This window comes from Myxocyprinus asiaticus, chromosome 21 (genome assembly GCF_019703515.2).
Source record: "Myxocyprinus asiaticus isolate MX2 ecotype Aquarium Trade chromosome 21, UBuf_Myxa_2, whole genome shotgun sequence".
In the NCBI taxonomy this organism is placed as follows: Eukaryota; Metazoa; Chordata; class Actinopteri; order Cypriniformes; family Catostomidae; genus Myxocyprinus; species Myxocyprinus asiaticus.
The window spans coordinates 36210098-36235758 of NC_059364.1; the positions used below are offsets into that span (position 1 = coordinate 36210098).

At 42.8% G+C, this 25661-nt stretch overlaps 1 protein-coding gene across 1 annotated transcript in view; it reads right to left on the reverse strand.

Annotated features, from left to right (window-relative positions):
• Positions 1 to 25661, reverse strand: part of LOC127412171 (protein kinase C epsilon type-like) — a 183891-nt gene that overhangs the window by 118779 nt on the left and 39451 nt on the right. Inside the window, exon 2 of the mRNA XM_051648324.1 lies at positions 17694 to 17757. Within this exon, the coding sequence (XP_051504284.1) occupies positions 17694 to 17757 (64 nt within the window). The remainder of the gene's footprint in view (positions 1 to 17693; positions 17758 to 25661) is intronic.

Consider the following 25661-nt stretch of genomic DNA (forward strand, 5'->3'; position numbering starts at 1 on the left):
TTTATTTTATCAATATGTATCAGATAGACTTCAGAGATATTCTAACAGTATGCGTTTTTGCGTTTCATCTGTAAACATGCGTAAGACGAGCAGTTTTGTTGTGTTTCAGTGTGGTTGTGTCACCTTTGACTGGTTTTCAGCATCTCTATCCATAAACGCTACATTTTTAGGATGTTGTGTCAAGTTAAATATAGTTTAAAACTTTAAAAAAATGCATCTCAAGAACCCTGCACTCTGCTCTGTTCAGCTGTCTTTCATCAGCTGTTGGTTTATTGTCTGTACAGCTGCACTTTGCCTGTATTGTATATCTAGAGCTGCGTTCACTACCCCCTGCTTGATTGAGACTCGCAAAAACATGGAGGTGGCACTAAATCTTAAATTGCTCCGCTGGTAGGAGAATTCCTTAATATGGTTCCGTAATTTTTTTTAATGCATTATATTTTATATAATATTACTAACATTGAATTAACACATTAAATCGACAGTCTTAACACTCAATCAAACAATTTGGAAAGGCCATCCAGGTGCAAGACATCAACATTTTCAGCATGCCTGACATCAACATACAGTGACACACTGATGTAGTAAGTGATGTATGTAGCCACTAAATCATAGAATCTCTCCTTGATATCTGTCACATCAGACACATTTGAGACACATGTAAATAACAGGTGTAAAAAGCCATCTGTCTCATCTGAGCACTTGTCATCAGATATTCCAAAGCAGATGCACAAATTTCTGGAGTGATCTCCAGCCTGTGGATTTCTGATGTGGGTGCCAACCTCCCAGTCTGACCCTGTGCCAGACCCGGGAACTGCTCCCCACTTATCTGTGTGACCTTTCGTCTACTTCAGTACTGCTGAGAGTGAAGGTTTCAAACAATCCAAACCATCAGGGACAAAATCAATCCAAATTCAGCCAAAACTGCCTCGTGTGCATGTCTGTCTGGTTTGCAAGAACCAAGGCCAATAAAGAGCTGACGCATGCACAACAGATCAGATTGACACAGGAAAACTTCAAGGGAAAACAGACTGCCATGTGCAAAACTCACAGCAAGCCAACACACTTCAAACTAGGTTTATAAACCACAATATTAAACTAAAATGTGTAAAGTTAATGTATGTTTACTGTCATAACCACTTTGAGATCTCACTCTGAGCGTAGTTGTGCGAGCGGTGATAAGCTCATCTTCTCTGCCACTCTTTCATGAGTCATCCAACTTTCAGGCAAAGGAAATGTTAAGTATTCACTTCCTGATGCAAACAGAGATTAAATGCAATGGAATATGAGTCACGTAGACTGTTTCACAGCACTGAGAGACAAATTAATTCTATGCGAGATTAAGAGTGAGAGCGTAAGAAGATGAGATGGAAATCCAACTGGCATTTTTTGCCCTATACTGTACATGAAAAGTTGCAGCTAACACTGAGTCAGTTCAAAATTAAAGCCTTTTTCCAGCTAAGACCAGCACAAGTTTCCAAGTTGGTCCAAGCTGGTTTTGCTGTTTAGTGCTAGTCAAGATGGTGAACCAGTTTAATAAGGTTGGTAACCAGCAAATCACATCAAGATTATAAAATCATGGTTGACAAATCGTTATGGTTTAGAGACGAAGGAACAAGACATCAGTAGCTGACACTACGGGAAACTCCTCCCAGAAGTTATGATCTCTGAAGCCCTTTAGAATCATGCCAAACTATTGGCAAATGGTGCTTGATGCTTCGTCTCTGATGTGTGCATCACCACTGGCAAATAAACCATGGGACAGTGCCATTTCATCAGGATTTTTCAACTGAAGGGAAGAGAGCGCAACAGCAAGAAATGAGTAGTGCGACAAGCTTACACAGCATCTTGTTCCCTCCTTTCAGGGAACCAGGGTTATAGTTGTAACCAGAACATTACCTTTGAAGTCAGTCACTTCGACACTGCATCAGTAGCTGAGGCAATGGGAAAATGTGTACCATTGCAGCGTGCTACTGATTCAGACACACAAGTCAATGCTTACTAGCCATTAAGGTAGTTGAAAAGACGTTGACAGTCTCTCCTTTGTACTGAACAATAGGAAGGAAAAGAGAGAAACTCAAAAACCACGTTTGGTTATGTGGCGAGTATCCCATGCATTTCAGCGTCACCCTGGAATTGGGAAGGATGGGATTTAAATGCTGGAGGAAGAGGAAGACGATGAGCTTTAACTCCAAGGCATGTCACTAACACTCTTCTCTCTCTCTCAATTCCAGACTCCAGCAACGAGTGAGCGGCGATCACCGCACGCATTCCGCGGAAGCTTAACTAAACACAGGACTCACGAACACAGACACCCCGGCATGCTCACCCCGCCCCTTGCACCGAAGACACCACGTGCCATTAAGTTCCTCTTTTATCTATTGTCACAATAAAACACCCCCTTTGTGGGACTGTGCACTTGAGAATAATTGTCTGTGCCTCGTTCATCCTGCCACAGGTTAGAAAGTATAACAATGACACCATCCACATGCAGTGGGGAAAAGAGTTCAGAACGTCAATGACGACAAAATAAAGTAATGCCATTAGCGAACAGGTTCTACCTTTTAAGATGATCCTGAACTGACTCGTACAGTCAATGTACATGCGTAGCAGAGCATGTGCAGTCTCTGTGCATTGTCTGATTCAAAATGGAGGAAGAGAGAAAGCATGTAGGTTACCACCTGAGCTCTGAAGGGAGAAGTCAAAACTTTGGGTACATAACCCTATGCTTGAGAACTGCTTTTATAAGCTGGGTCCAAATTCTAAAAAAGAATCACGGACTGACAGGGAGTGAAGTTCCCAAACACATTTGATTGAAGCCAAAACAAGTAATAGCGCAGCCTTTAGAGAGAGTGTGTTGGATGCATCTGTTGTGGCCACCTGGCAGAGCGCAACGCACTTCTGATTTTAAATAGCTAGCACGGCTAGGTAGTGGCACGTCTCTACATGACGTAAGAGAACGTGTCGCCATGAGTGATAAGGCACTCTAAAGTTGACCCAGTACTGCAGAGGCCTTATATTGAACAAATCCAAAGTGTTGACGGCAGCCATCAAACCCAAGGAAACTGCTTCAGCGGCATGGCTCTCCCTGGCTTGAAGTTCGTAAAGCATCACAGAATAGAATGAATGTGTTCATCTGTCAGTTGCGCCAACATGGTCACTGAGTCGAGTTTTATTCACAAGAAGGAAGGCACTTCCCACACTCTTCGCCAAATGGATTTTGAGACCTAAACGCACCAATGTGTAGGAAACAGGTCCCTGTGCACACATGCTTGTGCCTCTGATTGTGCTAAAAGCAACCAGTCCTTGAGGTAATTTCATAGACACCACTCAGCCTTGTGAACTGAAGCATCTAGCCGTGTTTGACCATGCACAGTACCCAGCTAGGGATGCCCGGAAGACCATGCAATGCATCCCATAACGGACTATAGGAAACACATGAATCCGCTGAAATCAGAACGCCGGCCATCATAGGGGGGCGGTCAAGCAGTGCAACTGAATTCACATTGGGAACCGGAAATGAGCAAATGTTTGGCATATATTTGAACCTCGAGCATTCGCAACAAGGTCTCAAATGTGGGGAGAGCAAGGAAAACTCTGTGGGAACACGGAGGATTGGTCCAGGCCTTCTTCAGAGCCAGAGCGAGCAGTTCTGCGAGCTCTGGTCCCCGATTCATGGTACTTGAACCATAAGGAACGCTTCCCTTGCCCAGAAGGAGGTTTTCCACTGGGATGAGAGCTGGAGAGCACAATGTTATGCTTAGGCCATGGCTGCTGGGGCCTAACCACTGCCTCAGTCTCCCTTTTCTGGGGAGTTGGAGTGACGGGGGCAGAACCTGTGTCATTAGTAGCACCACAAGAAAAGGTAAACATATTGAATCGATGCAAAAATGTCTGATTGTGGATAGTTTATGTCAGTATTTTGTAATAGGTTCGATTTCAGGGTACATAAAAAATTAGTAGCAACATGTCGATTTCCCATGTGATCATGTTATTACGACTCAGGTTATTAACTCAAAAATGTACCTATGAAGCTAATTGGCAGCTTACAATCACCAGCCAAGCAACTGCCATTGAGATGAATGGGAATGGATATCTCTCTCCAGGGAAATGACCTAGCGAGAAGAAAGACCTACTTGGGTTGAACTAGTTGTAAAGCTTGGTTGGGACACCGACACACTAACAACTCATTCTGGGGATCAGCATCCAAAACACAATTTATACAAGCAGATGAAATGCTTGTCATTGTTTGAAGCACTATTCCTGGTAAAATACCTGATTTTCTGGCTAATAGTCTTTGGAAACAATGCCAATACGCCACTGATGTTTCATGGGTAATAAGAGATTGTGTAGTCATAGTATTTGAAATGCAGCATCTAGATCAGTCAAAGAGACAAGCATTCCTATGTTCTGCCTCCAGGAGTAGGAGTGGAGTAGAGTAGAGAGGATGCAGGAGTTCCTGAACTGGGCCATCTCTGATCCAGGAAAGGCAGGGGGCTGATGGGAGTGCAGTCCGTAGGGAGTGTCCATGAGAGGGGCACATCTGGGAGGTAATTTGGGTGGAATTAGGCCACACTGGATCTGGGGTCCAATGATCACGCGCCACCATTTTTTCTATATCCAGCTATGCTGAAGGCAAAATCAAGATCAGCAAGCTGCAGTTCATCCAGAGACTTTCAGAGAGAGCAGCTATGAAGATTGCAAAGAGCTGTCTGCTCTGCTACGTTTTAAACCATATGTTAGCAGATCTATGCAGTTTTTAATCTTGAAAGCTCACATGTTTGGTTCTTCTTTAGGTCTGAACGTAGATACATGACTCTACAAACACAGAAGATAAGAAATGGATGCTTATGCATTAGTTCATCTCATTGTAGTAAACTAGTTCCGTCATTCATTTTCAATTAATCATAATGTATGTAGTATAAAGGAGATTACACTAACACTAAATAAACATGTTAAATTCTTTAATTTTTGTGTGTGTTTTTGGTAAAACTAATCTTTATGGTATTGCAAGGCATGGAATTCTAATTATTTGATCTAATATAAATATCACACACATATACTGTAAGTTTATATATTTATTGAATATATATATATATATATATATATATATATATATATATATATATATATATATATATATACAGTTCTGTGCAAAAGTTTTAGGCAGTTGTAAAAAATATTGAATATTTTTTTATTTATCAATTACCTTCATACGAAGTGCAGTAAACATAAAAAAAAAAACAAAATCAATATTTGGTGTGATCACTGTATGCCTTTAAAACAACACCAATTCTCTTCACTTTCGCACAGTTTTTCAAAGTTATTCCAAGCATCTTGGAGTCATACACAGCTCTATGTATTTATGCTGTCTCAGTTGCTCCTGTCTCTTCATGTAATCCCAGACTGGCTCAATTATGCTGAGATCCAGACTCTGTGGGGGCCATACCATCTGTTGCAGGTTTTCTTGTTCTACTTCTTTTCTATTCTATTAACAAAATAATATTTAACAATCTAAAATGATATGTCCTTTTGAAACATTCTAAAGCAGAAGATATAAAATAACTATCTTAAGACATAGTGTATGTTTTTGTGAAACATCCAATGTGCCTAAGACTTTTGCACAGTACTGTGTGTGTGTGTATACACAGCATATATATATATATATATATATATATATATATATATATATATATATATATATATATATATATTAGTGCTGTCAATCGATTAAAATATATATTCATATTTACTGTAATCGCAGATTTTGAAAGTGCTAAAATTAGACTCTTTATATACTTCATTTCCTGCCAGTTGCAGTTTAGTTCCTTTTTAGAAAAAAAAACAAAAAACAATATGTAACAATAATGTTTGATAAATATTTTCCAAACAAAGCATTCCACAGTATAAAGATAGAAATGCATTGAAATAACACTAATTCAAGTAACATTAACCCTTAACTGCATACCTCGTGTCTTTAGAGACCCGGGACCTCATTCCACCCCCTGTACCTCAACCATTTTTTGTAGTTGTGCCCACACCTCTTTAGTATTCCTAAATCTATATCTTAAAAATAGTGTGACACACAAAAAATGCCAAACTTTATAAAAAAGAAAAAAGAAAAAAAGAAAAGATGTATAATGGTTTAAGTACCAAAAGTCTATAGGCTCCCGAGGCATGTAAGAGTGCCGTTTTGTTTGGGGGGGTTGCACTTCCATACATTATTTTTTTGTAAATAATTATTTCATTTGTGGTGAATTATCAATATTTTATTTGTGTTTACATATACAGTTGAAGTCAGAAGTTTACATACACTTAGGTTGAAGTCATTAAAAACATTTTTTAACCACTCCACAGATTTCATATTAGCAAACTATAGTTTTGGCAAGTCATTTAGGACATGTACTTTGTGCATGACATGAGTAATTTTTCCAACAATTGTTTACAGACAGATTGTTTCACTTTTAATTGACTATATCACGATTCCAGTGGGTCAGAAGTTTACATTCACTAAGTTAACTGTGCCTTTAAGCAGCTTAGAAAATTCCAGAAAATGATGTCAAGACTTTAGGCAATTAGCCAATTAGCTTCTGATAGGCTAATTGGCTAATTGGAGTCAATTGGAGGTGTACCTGTAGATGTATTTTAAGGCCTACCTTCAAACTCAGTGCCTCTTTGCTTGATATCATGGGAAAATCAAAATAAATCAGCCAAGACCTCAGAAAAAAAAGATTTGTGGACCTCCACATGTCTGGTTCATCCTTGGGAGCAATTTCCAACCACCTTAAGGTACCACGTTCATCCGTACAATCAACAGTATAGAAGTATAAACACCATGGGACCACGCAGCCATCATACCACTAAGGAAGGAGACGCATTCTGTCTCCTAAAGATGAACCAAGTTTGGTGCGAAAAGTGCAAATCAATCCCAAAACAACAGCAAAGGACCTTGTGAAGATGCTCGAGGAAACAGGCAGACAAGTATCTATATCCACAGTAAAACAAGTCCTATGTCGACATAACCTGAAAAGGAAAAATCCAATGCTGCAAAACTGCCATAAAAAAGCCAGACTACAGTGTGCAAGTGCACATGGGGACAAAGTTCTTACTTTTTGTAGAAATTTCCCCTAGTCTGATGAAATAAAAATTGAACTTTTTGGCCATTATGACATCGTTATGTTTGGAGGAAAAAGGATGAGGCTTGCAAGCCAAAGAACACCATCCCAACCGTGAAGCATGGGGGTGGCAGCATCATGATGTGGGGGTGCTTTGCTGCAAGAGGGACTGGTGCACTTCACAAAATAGATGGCACAATGAGGAAGGAAAATGATGTGGATATATTGAAGCAACATTTCAAGATATCAGCCATGAAGTTAAAGCTCGGTCGCAAATGGGTCTTCTAAATGGACAATGACCCCAAACATACCTCCAAAGTTGTGGCAAAATGGCTTAACCCTCTGGGGTCTGAGGGTGTTTTGGGCCCTGGAGAAGTTTTGACATGCCTTGACATTTGTGCTTTTTTCAGTTGCTTAAAAACTTATTAATGGCTAAAGTCTGATAACAATGTATTCAGCACAATAATATGTGAGCAGCATGTATGTATATGTTTGTATTTTTGAGAAAATAAAATGTATGCATGGTATTTGAAAAAAAATAAAAATAATTTAAGTCACTAAAATAAGGCCATATAACACATACTAAACATTTGTTCACAAGACTTTTGAGAACTGGATCTTGTAGCCTAGAGTTTTTGCTACAAAATTATGTGAAAACCATCCTGATCACTCATTCATACAAAACAATATAGTCATTTAACTTCTGTAAGACAGTTTTAGTGTTAGAAAGGCCATATGCGAGGAGGCGTGGATGATCATGATTATTGATGTGATTCACACCTGAGAAGACAATGACCCTTCCCCTGAGAGAGAATGAATGTGAGGAGACTTAATGATTGAATGTATTGTTTTTAGCTTATTCACAAAATCAAGTTCTCACGAATGTTCATTCACCTCTGCTGGATCTGACGGCGCATTTCAGTGGCTTCTCCCTCCTCTGCACTGGTGCACTGCAGAGAACGCCCTTGGGCGCTTCGGCAGAAAAAATAGAGTATATTTTCCTGAAAGAGTATATTTCTCTAAAAGAGCGGCACACACGGAACGTCTTTTTAAAGACGCGTCATTTTAAAGATGCCTTTCCGATTGTGTGTTATTACTGGTTGCGGTCGTTATCTCTCAACTTCAGTCTTTCGTGTCTGGGCACGACCCACACGGAGGCAGCGTTCGTGGATGGTTCATGTTCTCACTGCGAGAACATGATCATGGCAACGTTGCGGTCATGGCTTGCTTTCGTAAGAAGCTCCCAGCAGCTCCCCGCCTCGGATCTTCCACCTACAGGTTTTGAGGCCAGTGCGGCTAGCACTGGGGGCGATTTGGGGACTCCAATGGGATCGCCTCCGCCGGGTATCCCCCCGCAGACCTCCCATTCCCCAGCATGCTCGTCTGCCCCGATCGGGCTTCCGGATGAGTCCGCCAGCTTGTCTCACGGCGAGTTCGACCTCTTGTTCGGAGCCCATGAAGCTGATGAGCTCTCGAGCACAGCATCGGAGAGCGGGCTTGTCCAGTCGGGTGCAGAAGCCTTAGCTGGGCTCCCCCCTCTGGGGTCAATTGCCCAGTCACAGGCTGATGTAGAGATGACGGGCTAGAGTGGAACCCACCGCTCTCCCCTGAAGTGCACGAGGAGCTGACAAAATTGTGGGAGGCACCTTTTACTGCCCGGTCCCGATTTCTCAGTTCCCCCGCCCTCACTACCCTCGATGGCGGGGCGGCCAGGGGCTATATGGTGATTCCCCCAGTGGATAAGGCGCTTGCGGTGCACCTATGCCCGCAGAGCGCCGCCACCTGGCGCGGACGCCCAAAGCTCCCATCCAAGCCCTGTAGGTTCACGTCGTCCCTGACGGCCAAAGCCTACAGCGCTGCTGGACAAGCCACCTCTGCTCTGCACGCCATGGCTCTCCTGCAGGTCCACCAAGCCAAGGTGCTAAAAGAACTACACGAGGGGAGTTCCGCCCCTGATCTGATGCAGGAACTGAGCTCGGCGACCGACCTCGCTCTCCGAGCGACGAAGGTCACGGAGCGGTCTCTCGGGCGGACGATGTCCACATTAGTGGTCCAAGAGTGCCACCTTTGGCTCAACCTGGTCGAGATGGGTGAAGCCGACAAGACACGGTTCCTTGCTGCCCCCATCTCCCAAGCTGGCCTATTCGGCGACACCGTCGAGGACTTTGCCCAGCAGTTCTTGATGGTGAAGCAGCAGACGGAGGCTCTCCGGCATATCCTGCCCCGGCGCGGCTCAAGATCCCGCATCCTGTCTGCTCATCGCCAAGGGCGCCCCTTCGGCCTGGCCCTGGCGTGGAGCCCACCGCAGGAAGCAGACACCACCCATCTCACGGCTGGCTGCCAAGAGCCAACAAAGATCGTCAAAGCGCCCCTGAGACGGGTGACCCAGGGTCGACGAAACCCACTGCATTGGAGCCGGTAGTAAGACCACTCCATACCCCGGTGGAGGGCCAGGTGGAGAATCTTTTGTTGCCTTTTTATTTGATTTCACCAGCGGTACCCAACAGTTCAGCAAAAAAGCGGTTTCCTCCTTCCCTGGGTCACATACCCAGTGTGCACGGTCGTCATCATTACCACCGTCCACTTGTTTTCCCTTGCAGGATTGGTGCTCCAGTGGCGGTCTCCCCGCCCCTGCACGCCCAGCTGTGGCACACATCCGCCCCCGATGTGACAGTCTCCACGGGTTGCGAGGACAGGCCTCTTCCTCCCCATCCCAGGCTGTTCCGGGGGTGGTCACAAGGAGCCAGGTAAGTGCTTCGATGTCCCTAGACTCAGCACGGCCACGACATGATGTAGCACCTCGAGCTCCGCCCCGCTGCGAGGCCCCACCTGCCGGTACGTCCGACGACATTGTCCCTTTGGTCCCCCTTGCAAGGAACTTGGAAGCATGGCTTGCGCCTTCCAATCCGTCGCAATGGCTGGTCACTGACATCCTCCGGAAGGGTGCGATAGAACCTGTCCCTCTGGCCAAGATGAAGAAGGGGTTTTACAGCCCCTACTTCATCATACCGAAAAAAGGCGGTGGGTTGCGGCCAATCTTGGACCTGCGAGTACTGAACCGGGCTTTACACAGACTCCCGTTCAAGATGCTGACGCAAAAACGTATTCTGGCGAGCGTCCGGCATCAAGATTGGTTCGCGGTGGTAGACCTGAAGGACGCGTACTTTCACGTCTCGATTCTACCTCGACACAGACCCTTCCTGCGGTTTGCATTCGAGGGTCAGGCGTATCAGTACAAGGTCCTCCCTTTCGGCCTGTCCTTGTCCCCTCGCATCTTCACGAAGGTCGCAGAGGCAGCTCTTGCCCTGTTAAGGGAAGTGGGTATTCACATTCTCAACTATCTCGACGATTGGCTGATCCTAGCTCACTCTCGGGACATGTTGTGTGCACACAGGGACTTGGTGCTCTCGCTCCTCAGCCGATTAGGGCTTTGGGTCAACTGGGAAAAGAGCAAGCTCCTCCCGGTTCAGAGCATCTCCTTTCTCGGTTTGGAGCTGGACTCACTAACGAGTGCGCACAGTCGGTGCTGGCCTGTTTGAAGGCGTTCAAACAGAAAACAGCGGTTCCATTGAAACTCTTTCAGAGGCTCCTGGGGCAAAAGGCATCCTCAGCGGTGGCCACCCCGCTCGGGTTGATGCATATGAGACCGCTTCAGCACTGGCTTCAGACTCGAGTCCCGAGATGGGTATGGTGCCGCGGGACACATCGCATAGTCATCACACCGGTCTGTCACCGTCTCTTCAGCCCTTGGACCGACCTCGTTTCTACGGGCAGGTGTTCCTCTAGAGCAGGTCTCCAGGCACGTCGTGGTCATGACAGATGCCTCCAAAACGGGCTGGGGCGCTCTTTGCAATGGGCACACAGCTGCCAGCTTATAGACGTGCCCAAAGAGTTGTTGGCAATTCTGCTTGCCCTGCGGAGGTTCCGGCCATTGATCCAGGGCAAGCACGTGTTACTTCGGACAGACAACAAGGCAACGGTAGCATATGCTAACCGCCAAAGCGGTCTGCTCTCTCTTTGTATGTCACAACTCGTCCGCCGTCTCCTCCTCTGGAGTCGGCGGCACTTCAAGTCGCTGCGAGCCACTCACATCCTGGGCAACCTCAACACTACAGCGGACGTGCTGTCACGGCAGATTACCCTCAGGGGAGAGTGGTGACTCCACCCTCAGGTGGTTCAGCAGCTTTGGAGTCGATTCGGACAGGCACAGGTAGACCTGTTCGCCTCCCAAGTATCCTCCCACTGCCCGCTCTGGTACGCCCTGACCGAGGCAACCCTCGGCATAGACGCGCTGGCACACAGCTGGCCTCGTGGCCTACGCAAATATGCCTTTCCCCCAGTGAGCCTACTTGCACAGACTCTGTACAAGGTCAGGGAGGACGAGGAGCAGGTCGTCCTGGTAGCACCCTACTGGCCCACCCAGACGTGGTCTCAGACCTCACGCTCCTCATGACAGCCCCCCCTGGTGAATTCCCCTGAGGAAGGACCACAGGACCACCAGGGGTGTAGCGGCCTCCTGGGCCCTAGCCAGGGGTGCCTCTCTAACAGACATTTGCAGAGCAGCAGGCTGGGCAACACCCAATACCTGTGCAAGGTTCTACAACCTCCAGGTGGAACCGGTTTCGTCCCAGGTAGTGGCACGCAATACAAGCAGATAAGCCCGGGATAGCCAGCCGGGTGTATCGCTTGCACATAGCGCCTTTCACCTCCTCTGAGCTGAAGATGTGCGCCATTAATTCCCAGTAGTGTTCACAAACTATGTTCCCTGGTTGACTTCCTCCGAGCCCTGTGGCAGTCGAGTTTTCAGAGAGACTCACTGCCGGCCCAGTACATGTGCTAACTAAAGCCCTGTTCTGGGGTAGGTGCTCCACATGCGGCGGTTTCCTGTAAGGTAACCCCATGCAATGTATATCTTCCGCTAATTCGTTTCGCTGTTGGCAAACTGCATCTTCCTTGGGCAGAGCCCCCTCTGCCACAGTCTCCATGTTTGTATCAACTCCTCCCCCGTTGGGTAGGATCTACCATGAGGCTCTCCACATGGTCGGCAAGACCATGTGACGTATTTTCCACTTAAATACCCCCCCCCCCCTCTCTTTGGGCGAGGTGTGATCTCCGCGGTGTCCTCCCCTTGGGAGGGACACCCCCCGACTAGCCCAGTTGGATAATCTCCCTTGTTTTTTAGAGAGTGGAAAAAAAGAAGGGGAAAAGAGGCCATGACTGGGTTAGCCTGTCTCTATCTTTTGGGTAGTCGACTTGTCCCCAAAGGGCCGTTCGACACTCATAACTATGTTGGGGGAGGTTACGTGTCGGCCTGGTGCGCTAGCTACGAGGCACACAGTTGTCTGCCCGTCACACACCGCCAGTTCAGGTAACACATTTCAGCCAGTTGCGGCGTTTTGTATAGGGACCCCTAGTGTCACTACATCGACACAACGTTGAGTGAGTGACAGATAGGGAACGTCATGGTTACTTGCGTAACCTCCGTTCCCTGATGGAGGGAACGAGATGTTGTGTCCCTCCTGCCACAATGCTGAACTACCCACTGAAAAAGCCGGACCTTGTCTCGGCTCCTCAGCATAAAACCTGAATGAGTGGTTGCATACCAGCTCCTTTTATACCCGTATGTCCGGGGGAGTGGCATGCAAATATCACTCGCCAATTTTCATTGGCCTTTTATCAAAGACCAGAGGTGTTTCGGGCTCCCAAGAGTGACCCCTAGTGTCACTACATCGACACAATGTCTCGTTCACTCCATCAGGGAACGGAGGTTACGCAAGTAACCAGGATGACTTACTCATCCGAAATAGTATCCTCGGCTGGATCAAGTCGCTCTTCAAAATGCAAACATTCATCGTCGGAGTCCCGCTCTTCTTTTGAGGAAAATGTGAACTCTTCCTCACCTGTGTAGCATGCCATCTTCCAAACGCACAGGAAAGTGAATGAATCTGATGACGAACTTGATGATTTTTAAGGCACTGTTGGGGGCATTTACCATTTGCATTGATCGACTCAGCACATTGCTGTATGAATAGCGCGCTCTGCTGGTGGGTGTGATCACATTAGCAATAATTAGCTGAGCCAGGAGAAACTGTACATCACTTTGTTTCATACAGATTACATTGCAGGAGAATATTTGTTTTAAATTAGATTTTTTTTTATTTAAAAGTAGACATTTTAAGCTTTCTTTAGACATGTTTCATGTTTGTGTGATAAGTATTCGCGGAGTTTCAGTTCAAATTTCGTGGAGACAGAGACGGTTGAAAGTGCACCCTATTTATTTTCTTTATTTTACAAAAGTACAAGGTTTTGTTGTTATTGTGGGTGTACACAAATAAAAGAAGACCCTTTATAGTCTCCAATGATGTCTTACACTTATCTGTATACCCAAAAATGATGGAGTATTTTAAGTTGTTTCCGCTGTTATGAGGAATCCAGCAGGACGCGCCGGCACGTCCGTCGACCCCTGAGGGTTAAGGACAACAAAGTCAAGGTATTGGAGTGGCCATCACAAAGCCCTGACCTCAATCCGAAAGAAAATTTGTGGGCAGAACTGAAAAAGCGTGTGCGAGCAAGGAGGCTGACAAACCTGTCTCAGTTACACCAGTTCTGTCTGGAGGAATGTGCCAAAATTCTAGCAACTTATTGTGAGAAGCTTGTGGAAGGCTACCCAAAACGTTTGACCCAAGTTAAACAATTTAAAGGCAATGCTACCAAGTACTAACAAAGTGTATGTAAACTTCTTACCCACTGGGAATGTGTTGAAAAAAATAAAAGCTGAAATAAATCATTCTCTCTACTATTATCCTAACATTTCACATTCTTAAAATAAAATAGTGATCCTAACTGACCTAAGACAGGCAATGTTTTTTCAATGATTAAATGTCAGGACTTGTGAAAAACTGAGTTTAAATGTATATGGCTAAGGTGTATGTAAACTTCTGACTTCAACTGTACATAACATACATGTTATTTCTTATTAAAGGTGGCGCTGATGTTTCAGTGATTGACTTGATTTACATTTGACATTGCTATTTGTTGAAGAAACAACATCGAAGTAAACTTATAGCAAGTACAACACATGAAAAGCATGATATGACTATTGTCATTTGGGTGTACTAGTGAAATAATGTAAGTTGTGTGTCTATTTAGACTCAACAAGTACCTGAGAAAATACACATAAGACACACATAAGCTACACATAAGTTACACATACATTACATATGTGTAGATTTTGTGTTATGTGTAGCTCAATATGTGTTTGACAGCCAGTTGCATCTCATGAAATTTCAGTGTGAAAATAATGAATTCTGTTCTAGATTTGTCCTGATTTGTTGCATTATCTCTTTAATCTATGAAAAATAAAACATAAAATATATTTTATTCTATTTTATTTGTTTTCTAATTGTCTTGAAAATATTTGTAAAATCTGACACTATCTGGGCATTTTGTACATTCATTTTTGATAGATATAAGTGTTTTTGGGAAAATTACCAGGGTTAAATGTTTCCAAAAGTCTAAGTGGGAGGTTACAATAACTAATTGAAATATTAAGTTCTACCAGAAAGACTTGGAATAATGAGAATAATCATAATATGGGTATAGAATAGTTTCCTTTGGCGTAAGCCCAGTCCTACGGTTCAGTGATCAGATTCTCTAGGAACTTATCCCAAAAGGAATTGAGGCCTAATTGAAAATAAAAAAGTAAAATAAAAACAACAATTCAGAATGACAAACATGCCTTCAGAAGTTGAAGATAACCTGAAAAAAGAAAGAATTTTATGAACATAACACAGGATATGACTAAATACATGTTAACCTACGAAAGTGTGAATACATGTGTCATACCCTACAGAAGCATAGAGTAGCTTATGTGAATTGATGGCCCCAGTAAAGATGAGCATCAATGTGAAGAAATGTGCAAAAGAGTGCCTAATACTTGTGTGCACCATTTGATAAGGTGAGAACCCACACACTCCTTGTGAAGGTAGGGACGCTTGTGGATTTGTTTTTGTTTTAATGGGGGGGGGGGGGGGGCATTGCTTGTGCAATGATAAACAATGCTTAGAGGTTTTTGAGCCCTGGATAGGGTGAACTTTGATTCTGCAATACCCTTGAAAAGGATAACCAAAGCTTTCGACTTGTCTGAGCCCAGAATAGGGAGGCATCTGGTGTGCGATACCCATGAAAAGGATAACCGATGCTTATCTATGCGTCCGAGCCCTTGAAAAGGGAAGCATTGTTTGTGCAATACCCTTGAAAAGGATAACAATGCTTTTGATGCATCTGAGCTCTGAGTAGGTTAAGCGTTATTTGTGAAATATCCTTGAAAAGGATAACCAATGCTTAGCTAAGTGTCCGAGCCCTGAAAAGTGGAGCATTGTTGTGCAATACCCTTGAAATGGATAACAATGCTTTTAATGCATCTTAGTCCAGAATAGGGTGAAAACTGTTTGTGCAATACCCTTGAAAAGAGTAACAATGCTACATGTGCTTTGAGGGAGGGGAACATTGTTTGTGCGCTACCCATAAAATGGATAAACAATGCTGTAGTTAAGGTTTTATATATAATTTGCTTTATATGGATGAGCATAGATTGAAGCTTCCTTAGTGAGAAAGGGTTACCCATGCAAAAAGGGAATAGAAATAATCTGGAAAATATGACGAATGCAATAAGATGCAGATCAAGAGGACAAGTGATGTGATGTTTGATACCTAAGCTTTGTCGAAGCCTGTGTCAAAGCCAAAACACATTGCATGAAAATGACGTGTGAAGCGTCAAACGACTGAATATAAAGTATCTGCTCTGAAGAAATGCTAATCCCAGAACAGTGAAATTCTATACAGTAGCAAAAATATTACTACTTACCTAATCATAAGATGTTGTCAAATCACACATTATAGAAGCATTTAGTAGAGCATTTAATGTTTGACCAGCGATGTCAGAACTGAACAGAGTAAAGAAGTTTAGAGATGATCCCAGTATCACTAATGTAAAACAGCCTTGTTGAATTGGTTACTAGATGTATTAAGCAAAAAAAGAAAAACAGGTCAAACTTGAAAAAGATGACTGCCCAAATCACAAAGCATGTGATACTTCCCCTTTAAGAGAACAGCAACATAGACATGTATGTAATTCAATAAAATCTTCAATGTGCGATAGGAGCAACATAACATGAGAAGCATTATCAAACTAATGGAGATAATCAGACCACGTACACCGAAATATTATGCACAATCATCATGAAGGCATTTTGAAAATGATTCGCCAATGAAGCAGAATCATCGGCCAGCAAACACGGTTGTAACATATGAGCAATGTGAACAAGGCTCCCCACGAGACACCCTGCCACGCTGGAAAAACACACACACTTTGACACATCAAACACAAAGATCGGCGACCAAGCTCTGTTCAAATGAAACATAGCAGATTGAAAAGCCATACTGATACAGTATGTATTTATGTATGATGGTGAGAACTGAGATCATTGACAGCAAAAACTAACCCCCGTTGACCACCAGTTAGATGTATATGACAATAATTCTCCCAAGAGAAGAATAAACATAGGACTTGCATATCTTGCTGATGAAACCAGCTTAGCTGAGGAGCGTGAACGTCGAGGTGAATAAACCAGCAATGTTTAATCCAAATATGAAGCAATTGTTTGCTTGAAAAGCAAAGGCATAAAATGAATTATGATTGTGTGTTTCACTCACGAGCGAGCGTAAACAATGCACATGAAAACAAAGCACATGATGCAATAACAGACTTTATAAAAAATGCGATAACAAGATTTATAAAAAAGATGCTGTATTAGGATTGGACGAGATGCATGATTGAATGAATGGTGTATACTACTACGAGTCTTCCTGACATAACTACCATTACGCTTCCGTTTCCCATAGTTTGCGGTTTCATTGAAATGGGCATTAAATCTTTTAAACCCTCATCCTCCACATATTAATAGTGGCAATCCACTTAGCTACAGCAATCGTGAAGCTGCATTTACATTATTTGCTGCTTTGCACTTCACATGGGCCAAAAGTCCCTTTAAATCCACTCGGTAGACATCTTGGCAACACCCCAAAGCAGGTTTTTTTTTTTTAGGCATGCATCAGACTAGTGGTTTTATGAAATATCCTAAACTTCTTGCTTAGCCTACGTTTCAATAAAACCAATTAAATGTGACCAAAATCATAAAGGTTTTTTAAGTATCATTAAGTTACAGTAGCTTCTATAGCTGAAATCATCTGGAAAAAAAATAAGATTTTTCAGATTGGTCCAGCTAATGCGCATCCATGCTCTACAGCATTAAGACTAGGCATTGCCTTTACCAATAAGGCAAGTGGTTTACGTTAAGTGAACTAATAATACAATAATCCTATTTACTGTGTATCCCACACATTATTTTTTTGTGTATCAAACAGAATACAAGATGACTGGATTCAAAACCTGTGTGTGTGAGAGTTTGTCCTTTTGAGAAATCTTATATTAGGGATAATGGTTACACAGGAACATGATTCATGCAGTCTTTAAATGACATGTAATGCGATCACAGAAAGTGTACACTAATGTCTTACCTTCACTGGACGATCCAGACAGATCAATAATAACATAGACTTTTCCCTCTGGCTCCAGGTCTATCTGCAAGGACAATCAAACAAGAATGAGAATTTTAGCAGCGGAACTTAACCCATCTACACAATACATAATTTACATTTACGACTTACAAATGAGGAAAATCACAAGCAAAGAGCCAACAAAATAAGCAATAGCACAATACCCAATTTCAATAGTAAATTATAAACTACTGTAACTGATTAAAACAGCATTTTTGTAATTATTTTATACAGCCCGATCTCATGAAAATTACGTGCCTGTGGCAACAGTTTTGCAAAATGGAATAGAGAGCAACAGTCTGGTTCTGGAAGTAAAAATCCCATTAATTTATCCCATAGATGAATAGATTTTCAACGATAACTTATAAATCTTTAAAGACAGACATTCCTTGAGCTACGAGATTGTTCATCAATGGTATATGCTTCCGTTGAAGCCATCGGTCTGCGTTATTTCAACTTCATTATTTAAAAATTGTGTTTGATATCGGAATTCATAATAAACAACTACATTACCTATGGTCCAGCAGAGAAATCTTCACCAATCAGAGAACCATGGCCAACCAAGCCCATGATGCACTGTGAATGACGTAATCGAGTCGGTCTCCCTTCACCCTTAAACTACTTATATATTTGTACATGTCGGAATATTTTGCAATAAACGTAAAATATGTATCTATACTTAGAATCAACAACCTAAAATCAATAGTTTTATATATTCCCATCGGTTTTTATTCAATGACATCATTTACAATGCTTCATGGGATTGTACAGTAGTGTGAGCCTTCATGAAAGATGGTAAGTACACAGCCTTGTACCTTTGTCTTTATGTCCAATTTTCAAATAATTTTTTGCCTCAAACCAAAGTTCATGATGTTGTGATTCACCTCGGAGCTGGGTGGCATGGTTCAAGGCTTACAACTCTTTTATAAAGCATTTTATGAAAAGTTTATGGAAGAAATGAATGTGGAAAATAGTTCTGGAACCCAGACACCTGAAACAGTGGGCGGGCACTATTGCGCTCTATTACGTGGTTCATTACACGCATCGCGGCAGTTCCGAGGTAAAATGTCCACTCTGTGACCCTAAAAGCAAGTTAAATGTTCCCCCAAACAAATAAAGTTTTTAAGGTTCATGCTCTATTGAGTTTTAAATAAAAAACCTATCTCCCTAGTCCCTACCCTAAACCTAACTGATAGTGTCATAAAAGCAAATGTGAGATATAAAGCACAATTGCTGAAGCAACAACGTAATTTTCTGGTGCTTCTATGGTATTTTCGGCTCACATGTCGAGTCTGTCGACTCGTACTATTCTGGACTCCTACCCTGGTTCTTTGCATCGCAAGTGCAATGCTCTATCAGTTGAGCTACCATGCAACTTGATTGCACTCGAACAAGCTTGTAAATGTAGTTGGCTTTGTAATGAAAATTTTAAATGTATCGCTTACAAGTCATGCACTAAAACACTTTTACTATGAAGTCATAAGATAGCATTGTGTAAGGAACAGGCTGAAAAATAAGTGTTTATGAACTGATAATCTGCTGTTTTACTCGTGATTTGTGTGTGAGAGAATACAAATTCATAGTTGTTGTAGCACCTCTAGTGTTTATTTCACCTGGAAAATGATGCAATATGTATAATGAGCCTCATATAAATGTATTTAGCAAAAATGTAGGTATAGTAATTAGATTTTTTGAGACCATTAATTTTATAATTATCAGGCATACAGTTTGTATGATTAAATGAGAGACTGCATGGGATTTTTAGATTAAGTGAACTGCGAAAAGCAAAAAGGTGAATAAAAATAGTGAAAAACTTAAATAAAATGATGACTAGTTATAGCATCTTAAAAATGTAGACTGTCCCTGTTACATTCATTTACATTTAACCTAAAATCACGATGTTGAAATTATGTATACATATAAAAAGTATACATAAAAAGTTAATGATATTTATTATGTTGAAAATTAACACGTTCATGTTCATAATGTTATTTTTCAACTACCCTTGTGCATGACATACTATTATTAAGAAAGCTTTTAACAAAATGCACTAATGTAGGCCAACATCCTGGTGTTTATATCCTAAATGTATTACCAAATATATAATCTGATTACTCCACTGATTTACAGGTGTGTGCAAAGACTATACACATAAAATAAATCAGTGCCTATGAATTCTCGCTAAGTTTGCACACCACCTATGAATGCCTTACTTATCACTGATAACACTGACAAAAATAAACAAGCATGCATGATCAAGATCAGTCAAACAAATGTCTGAGTATGTGTCACTGAGAGAGGAAACAGCAAGAGCCCTGTGAGTCTTGTGCTGATATAAGAGCCATCTCTCCTCTCTGCAGATAATGACAGTATAACAGATCTTCCATCAAAACCAGATTACAGCAGGAAATGGAGGGAGGATGTGGGGATGAGAGGAGAAATTTGTACATGCTATGAGACTAGAGAGAGACAGAGACAGTGAGGATGTGTGTGGGAGTTGGGTTATGGCGAGCTGTATCGTGTTAGTGCACTCAACACAGGTTTTACACAGGATGCACCAGTGCAAAACATTTTTTGCAAGCACACTCACACAAATTTCACACTCGCAAACCAAAAGTACCAGCATCAAGGTCCGTTTGATTACAGTAGCTGAGATTCTTTACTCTACATGTTCACTGGAAAATACATCTAAGAGATCACACGAGGAAGCTGTCACAAGGGCTCAGTAACCATAATGTTTTGAGTCAAAAGTCCAATTACACAAATGTGTGCAGTTTTGTATGTTGATTTCAAACATTAATTTAAAACCGTATTTTACTTAACCCAATTAATGCGACAACATGCCACTACATTTTTAGTGCAAAACTGTCTCATAGCTAAAATACTAGCTATGAGACATTACATTTATTCTACAAGTATTAGCTTAAAGCTTTTAAAATTAGTTTTACATGGTACAGCAGGTCACACTACCCATAAGCTGTTTGTAGAATTTATGAATATTCAAATCTAACTTTCATTTTTCAAACCTGACGTGTCTTTGTAAGTCCCGGGGCTGCTGTAGGGTTTCTTAGCTCCCTGCATAATGGAGCATGAATGAATATATCAGTGAATGGTTTATAAATACCATACTGGAGGCTTTCCAGAATATTTTTGCACTGATTTACAGGTCAGTCTACTTTGACTGACTTGGGGTCAGGATACTCTGACTAATCATTATTTTAATAGGACTACATACCATAAAGCATAGAGTGCTTGATGTAGTGACATTTTCAAATTACCTTGTAGCCTCCTTCCTCCCACTTCCTGTGATGTCATGCTGAAGCTGATCTCTGAATTCTCTCAATATTGCAGGTACAGCAACACACCAAATGTATCAACTAGCCATATTAAGAAAGCATATTGAGTGAATGTTTGAATCTGTGTAAGTTTTTTGCACATACTTTATGTGTCTACGTGCACGCATGTATGTGAGTGTGTGAAAGGCAATGTTTGCATTTAGGTAAGTCCGTAATGTACAGCTGAGTAAACCTCACGTTTGTAGGTCAAAGCAAGGTATGCTTGTTCATATAAGGCTCTTTCCCACTGCAGGGACTAAAGCCCATTTCAAGTACTTTTCCGTGGGACAAGTACTTTTTGTTGTTTTCGCACTTGAGGAACTATAGTTCCTCAAAGCTGTTTTAAGGAACATTTTTAGCTCCCACTCCTGGGTAGGAACTTTTGGGGGCTTAGAGGGACTCTAGGAGGTGCTGCAACCTGTAATTGGTCAAAAATGTCGCACAAAGCAATAAGAAATGCGAGAAGTCGGCAGCCGCCCCTTGTAAACAAACTTGTAGCTGCTAGCCTGCTACTCAGAGAACTGCACTAACTTTCGAATTCCCTAACAGAAATAACATAAACCAACAAAGTATCCAAAGAGGATCACCTGTTTCACATGTGTGTGTGTGTGTTTGAGCAGAGTTGCTGCATGACTTCATCAGGAGATGCTTTGAGTTTTCATCGCATCTTTACTGTTTGTACTGTGTGACTATACAGAAAATAAAGAGATTTCTGGATTACTACATCAAAATTTCCCTGGGATGACGGATGTAAATAATCAGATGTTTATTGAGTGTGGGTAATTGTATTCTACTGTACAGTCATGAAATCTAGTTTACATGAGGGAAGTATTGCGTGCCTGTTACTGCATGGTTACTGCAAAGAAGTCTTTTTTTTAAGTAAATGAGGCAGTATTTCAAGACAGTATTTTATTTTGAGTCATAAAAGCCTTTATTGTAAAATATTGTGTTGATAAATAGTTTTATATTACATTTTCAACATGTTGTTCGCTAAGTTTAGCATGTGCTGCATGTTAAAGAGCACCTCAACTCTCCTCTCACTCCAGCTTCAGGGACACCGCACATGCTGCTCACTCGCCTACTGTAAACTGTAACCTGAAGACACAGACTGCGTTCAAAATGGGTAAATGCTGCCTTCGAAGACTTTATAAGGAAGTAGGATGAAATAAGGTGCTTTTAAAACTGTTCAGAGACCTGTTTCCTTAAGAGTTCCATTCATCCAAAAACTGTGTCAGGTAAACCATTAACTGATTAGAAAGCAAGGCAGCTGCTTACATTTTTGGTTGCAGCCAAAGTTTGTGTAAAAGATTGTTGATTTTATTGTTGTTGTTGCTATTGAATCGCACGTGCAAACAACGTCACAGGAAAAATTGTTGATACTAAATGATGACTATATGGGGGTTACTTATGTAAGTGAGAATGCAAGAGGGGAAATTTTCCTCAGGTGTCCCATTCCTCTAAAAAGTTCTCATCAAGAAAGTTACAAAGGGAAAAGTACCAGGACTGTACATGGGAACGGGCCTATAGAAGCAAATGTTCACCTTTCGATATCAAGAGGTATAAATGATCTGTGACGTGATGACCTCCTACCCTGACATCAGTGCCACATGGATCGGCTGCCCTTCCTAGGCTCCCAATGGGTGTGGGCAGGAGAGAGAGAGGATGGGTGCAGAGACTATTATCATTTGGCAGCATGTGTTGAAGCGCATATGAAGTTAATAGAGCCTCATCACCGCTGCCTTAAAGCAGAGCGCGCCTCTCCTTAAGAGGCTGGCCTCCTTCCCCTAGTGCATGCATGCTGGCATCCTCAGAGTGGGTGAGTTAGATGTGATGGTGGGACTAAAGCTCGCTTTTCGGCTGACAGGCCAGCATTCCGGGCCACCATGCCCCTCAAGCGCAACAGGAACTGGAGAAACCACTAGCTGCCACTCGTGCCACAGACAAGGAGGAAAGCAGATGCACCCCCGTTTCTGCCATGGAACATTCCCCCTTCTACACTCCCTAACCTACACAGAGGCCCAATGCACCGCGAGGACACCACCTCGTCTTCTCTTATTTTGGGCACTTTATTCACTATCGACACTTTATTTTCCCCCCTTTTTTAACTCCTTTGTTTTTTTATAATTTAAAATATTAAATTATATCCCGAGGCCTGATGCTGCTGGTCTGTAAACTGAATTCAATTCAGTCACTTTCATCTCATTGGCTCCATATCTCACATGGCCCCATGTGTTTAGGTAGAATTGACAAAATGTATATTTCAACAGGGGTCATCAGTCAAGAAAACCAGTAGGGAGACTGTGGCTTCCCATAATCTCACATGTGTCTCCTCAAGAGATTCAGAAGAGATCTCAACAATATCACAAACTGTGCTCAGATTTGCCAAGATATCAAAGTCTGCAATCAAAAATCAATAATGCAATGTTTGTCCTATACGCACAATCAAAATAATGTTTAATGAAAACTTAAAAGACACAAACATAAACACACACGGCAGCTGCTTGTGTCTCTCTATCTCCCAAACTGCCGCATCCGGCTCGGCCTTATCCCTCTCCTCGGCCGATTAGCCTGATTGGGGGCTGTGGACTCAGCCTGGCCCCACCCTTCTCCTCATCACAATATGTAGCGAGACGAATGCCTTTTTCTCTGAGCAAAGTTAGAGCCGCTTCCATGCACTTGACAAAGACCCTTGGACTGAGATCCAAGCCGAAAGGCAGGACTAAATATTCATACACCGCCTCTTGGAATGCAAACCTCAGGAATTTCCTGTGGGGTGGATATATATTTATGTGAAAATACGTGTCCTTCAGGTCGATAGACATGAACTAATCGCCTGGGCGCACTGATTTCAGGAGTTTTGAATGAGTGAGCATTCTGAACTTGTACTTCCTTCAATACTTGTTCAGTACACGTAGATCTGGTATGGGATGGAGAGCCCAAGTTCCTTTCTTTGGAACTAGGAAGGATCTTGAGTAAAAACCACTGGCTTTTTTTCAGGTGGAACTACTCTTATTGCTTTCTTGTTCAGCAGAGAGGAAATTTCCTCCCGAAGAACATGAGCTGATGCCCCCCGTACCTGAGAAAGGATTATTCCTCTGAATAGCAGGGTGCAAGAGGTGAACTGCAGTCTGAACACATATTGTATCATTCTCAACACCCAGCGGGACTGTGGGGACACATGGGCTGAACTGTGGGGAGACACGGGCTTTGTACTGCGCATGCACGAGCATTTTGTGTCTGGACAGAGTTTAAGCAGCTCACCACCTCTAAGCAAGCAGTGACTCCCAGAGGTGGTGTTTAATGTTTCATCAATGTATTTCTCAAAATTTTTTGGGGCACTTTGTTTTGCAACACTTTTTGTGGGAACAGTGAAAACTTTATTGAGTTTTGAGAATGTAAAATGCTTGTCAATAGTGGGTGGGTGTGCACCACTGCACCATCTCTCGCTCTCTTCACTGCCCTGCATCTTCATCTGGGTTTTATTTGCCACACAGAACATTTGGGAATTTTGGAACTCTTTCTCTCCTGAACGCTGAAGTACTGAAGGGTGGGAGCCAGCAAACGGGAGGGCTGTGGGCCTTTCCCACAGAAAAGACCCATCATGATGCCGCCTTCTTCCTCATTGCTCCCTGAGTGGGATGAGGAGCAGGCTGATCCATCTGAGCTGTAGCAGGTGGATAGTTCTTCCTGGGCCAAGCATTATTTTGCTCTGGAGTCCATTCTTACCAGCCGCACTCACATGTGGTCTCTATCACCTAGGAATACGAAAGATTGGAGGCGGATGAGCTGTAACTTGTGAGTAAGCTTGTAGAGGTGGTTGGGGAGGAGCAGTCTGTGTCTTTCTGGGCAGAAAGAGCTGCAAAGCTTCATCATCCCTCTTCTTTTCCTCACACCTCTTCTGCATCTGTGTCAGAGCTGAACCAAAAATCCCCTCTGAAACAACCGGTGCATCCAAAATGGCCTCCTTTTGCCTATCAGAAAGGTTAGCCAGGTTCAGCCATCGCCCCCTCTCATGAGACCATGGGCTTGCCCGCAGCTTTGACAGCACATCTCTGAAGACGGAGAGAGAGGTCCGTGACGAGACAGATCTCATTCCATTGTGCCTGACCTGCAATGGCAGACACCTCATCTTGCAGCTCCGCTTGGTATATGCTCAGCATGGAGATAGCGTGCAAAGCCCTAACAGAGAGAGAGACTGCTTTATAAGTGCGTTCTGTCATGCTTGACTGAAACTGGTCTGCTTTCGATGGCAACATCAGATTTGCAGCCACCGTGCACCTGGGATGCAGGTGCGCTGCTATTAAAGGCTCTATGGGAGGCATGCGGAGAAAACCTTCCTTCTCCATTCCCTCTACATTGAGCACGGATCCCCCCTGAATGGGCATTTTGCTTGTGAAAGGTTTATCCTTCCAGGTTACCGCAAACTCTTCCAATAGCTCTGGAAATATTGAAATAAGCTGTCTCGCCACCAATTTTGCCCTCAGCAGCCTTTTGCCCTCATAGCGAGACTTTACAGCCTCTACTACCACAGTCGGCCACGGAATATTTAGTTTCTCTGCTGTGTGTTTGCACCCACCTTGCAGATCAATGCTGA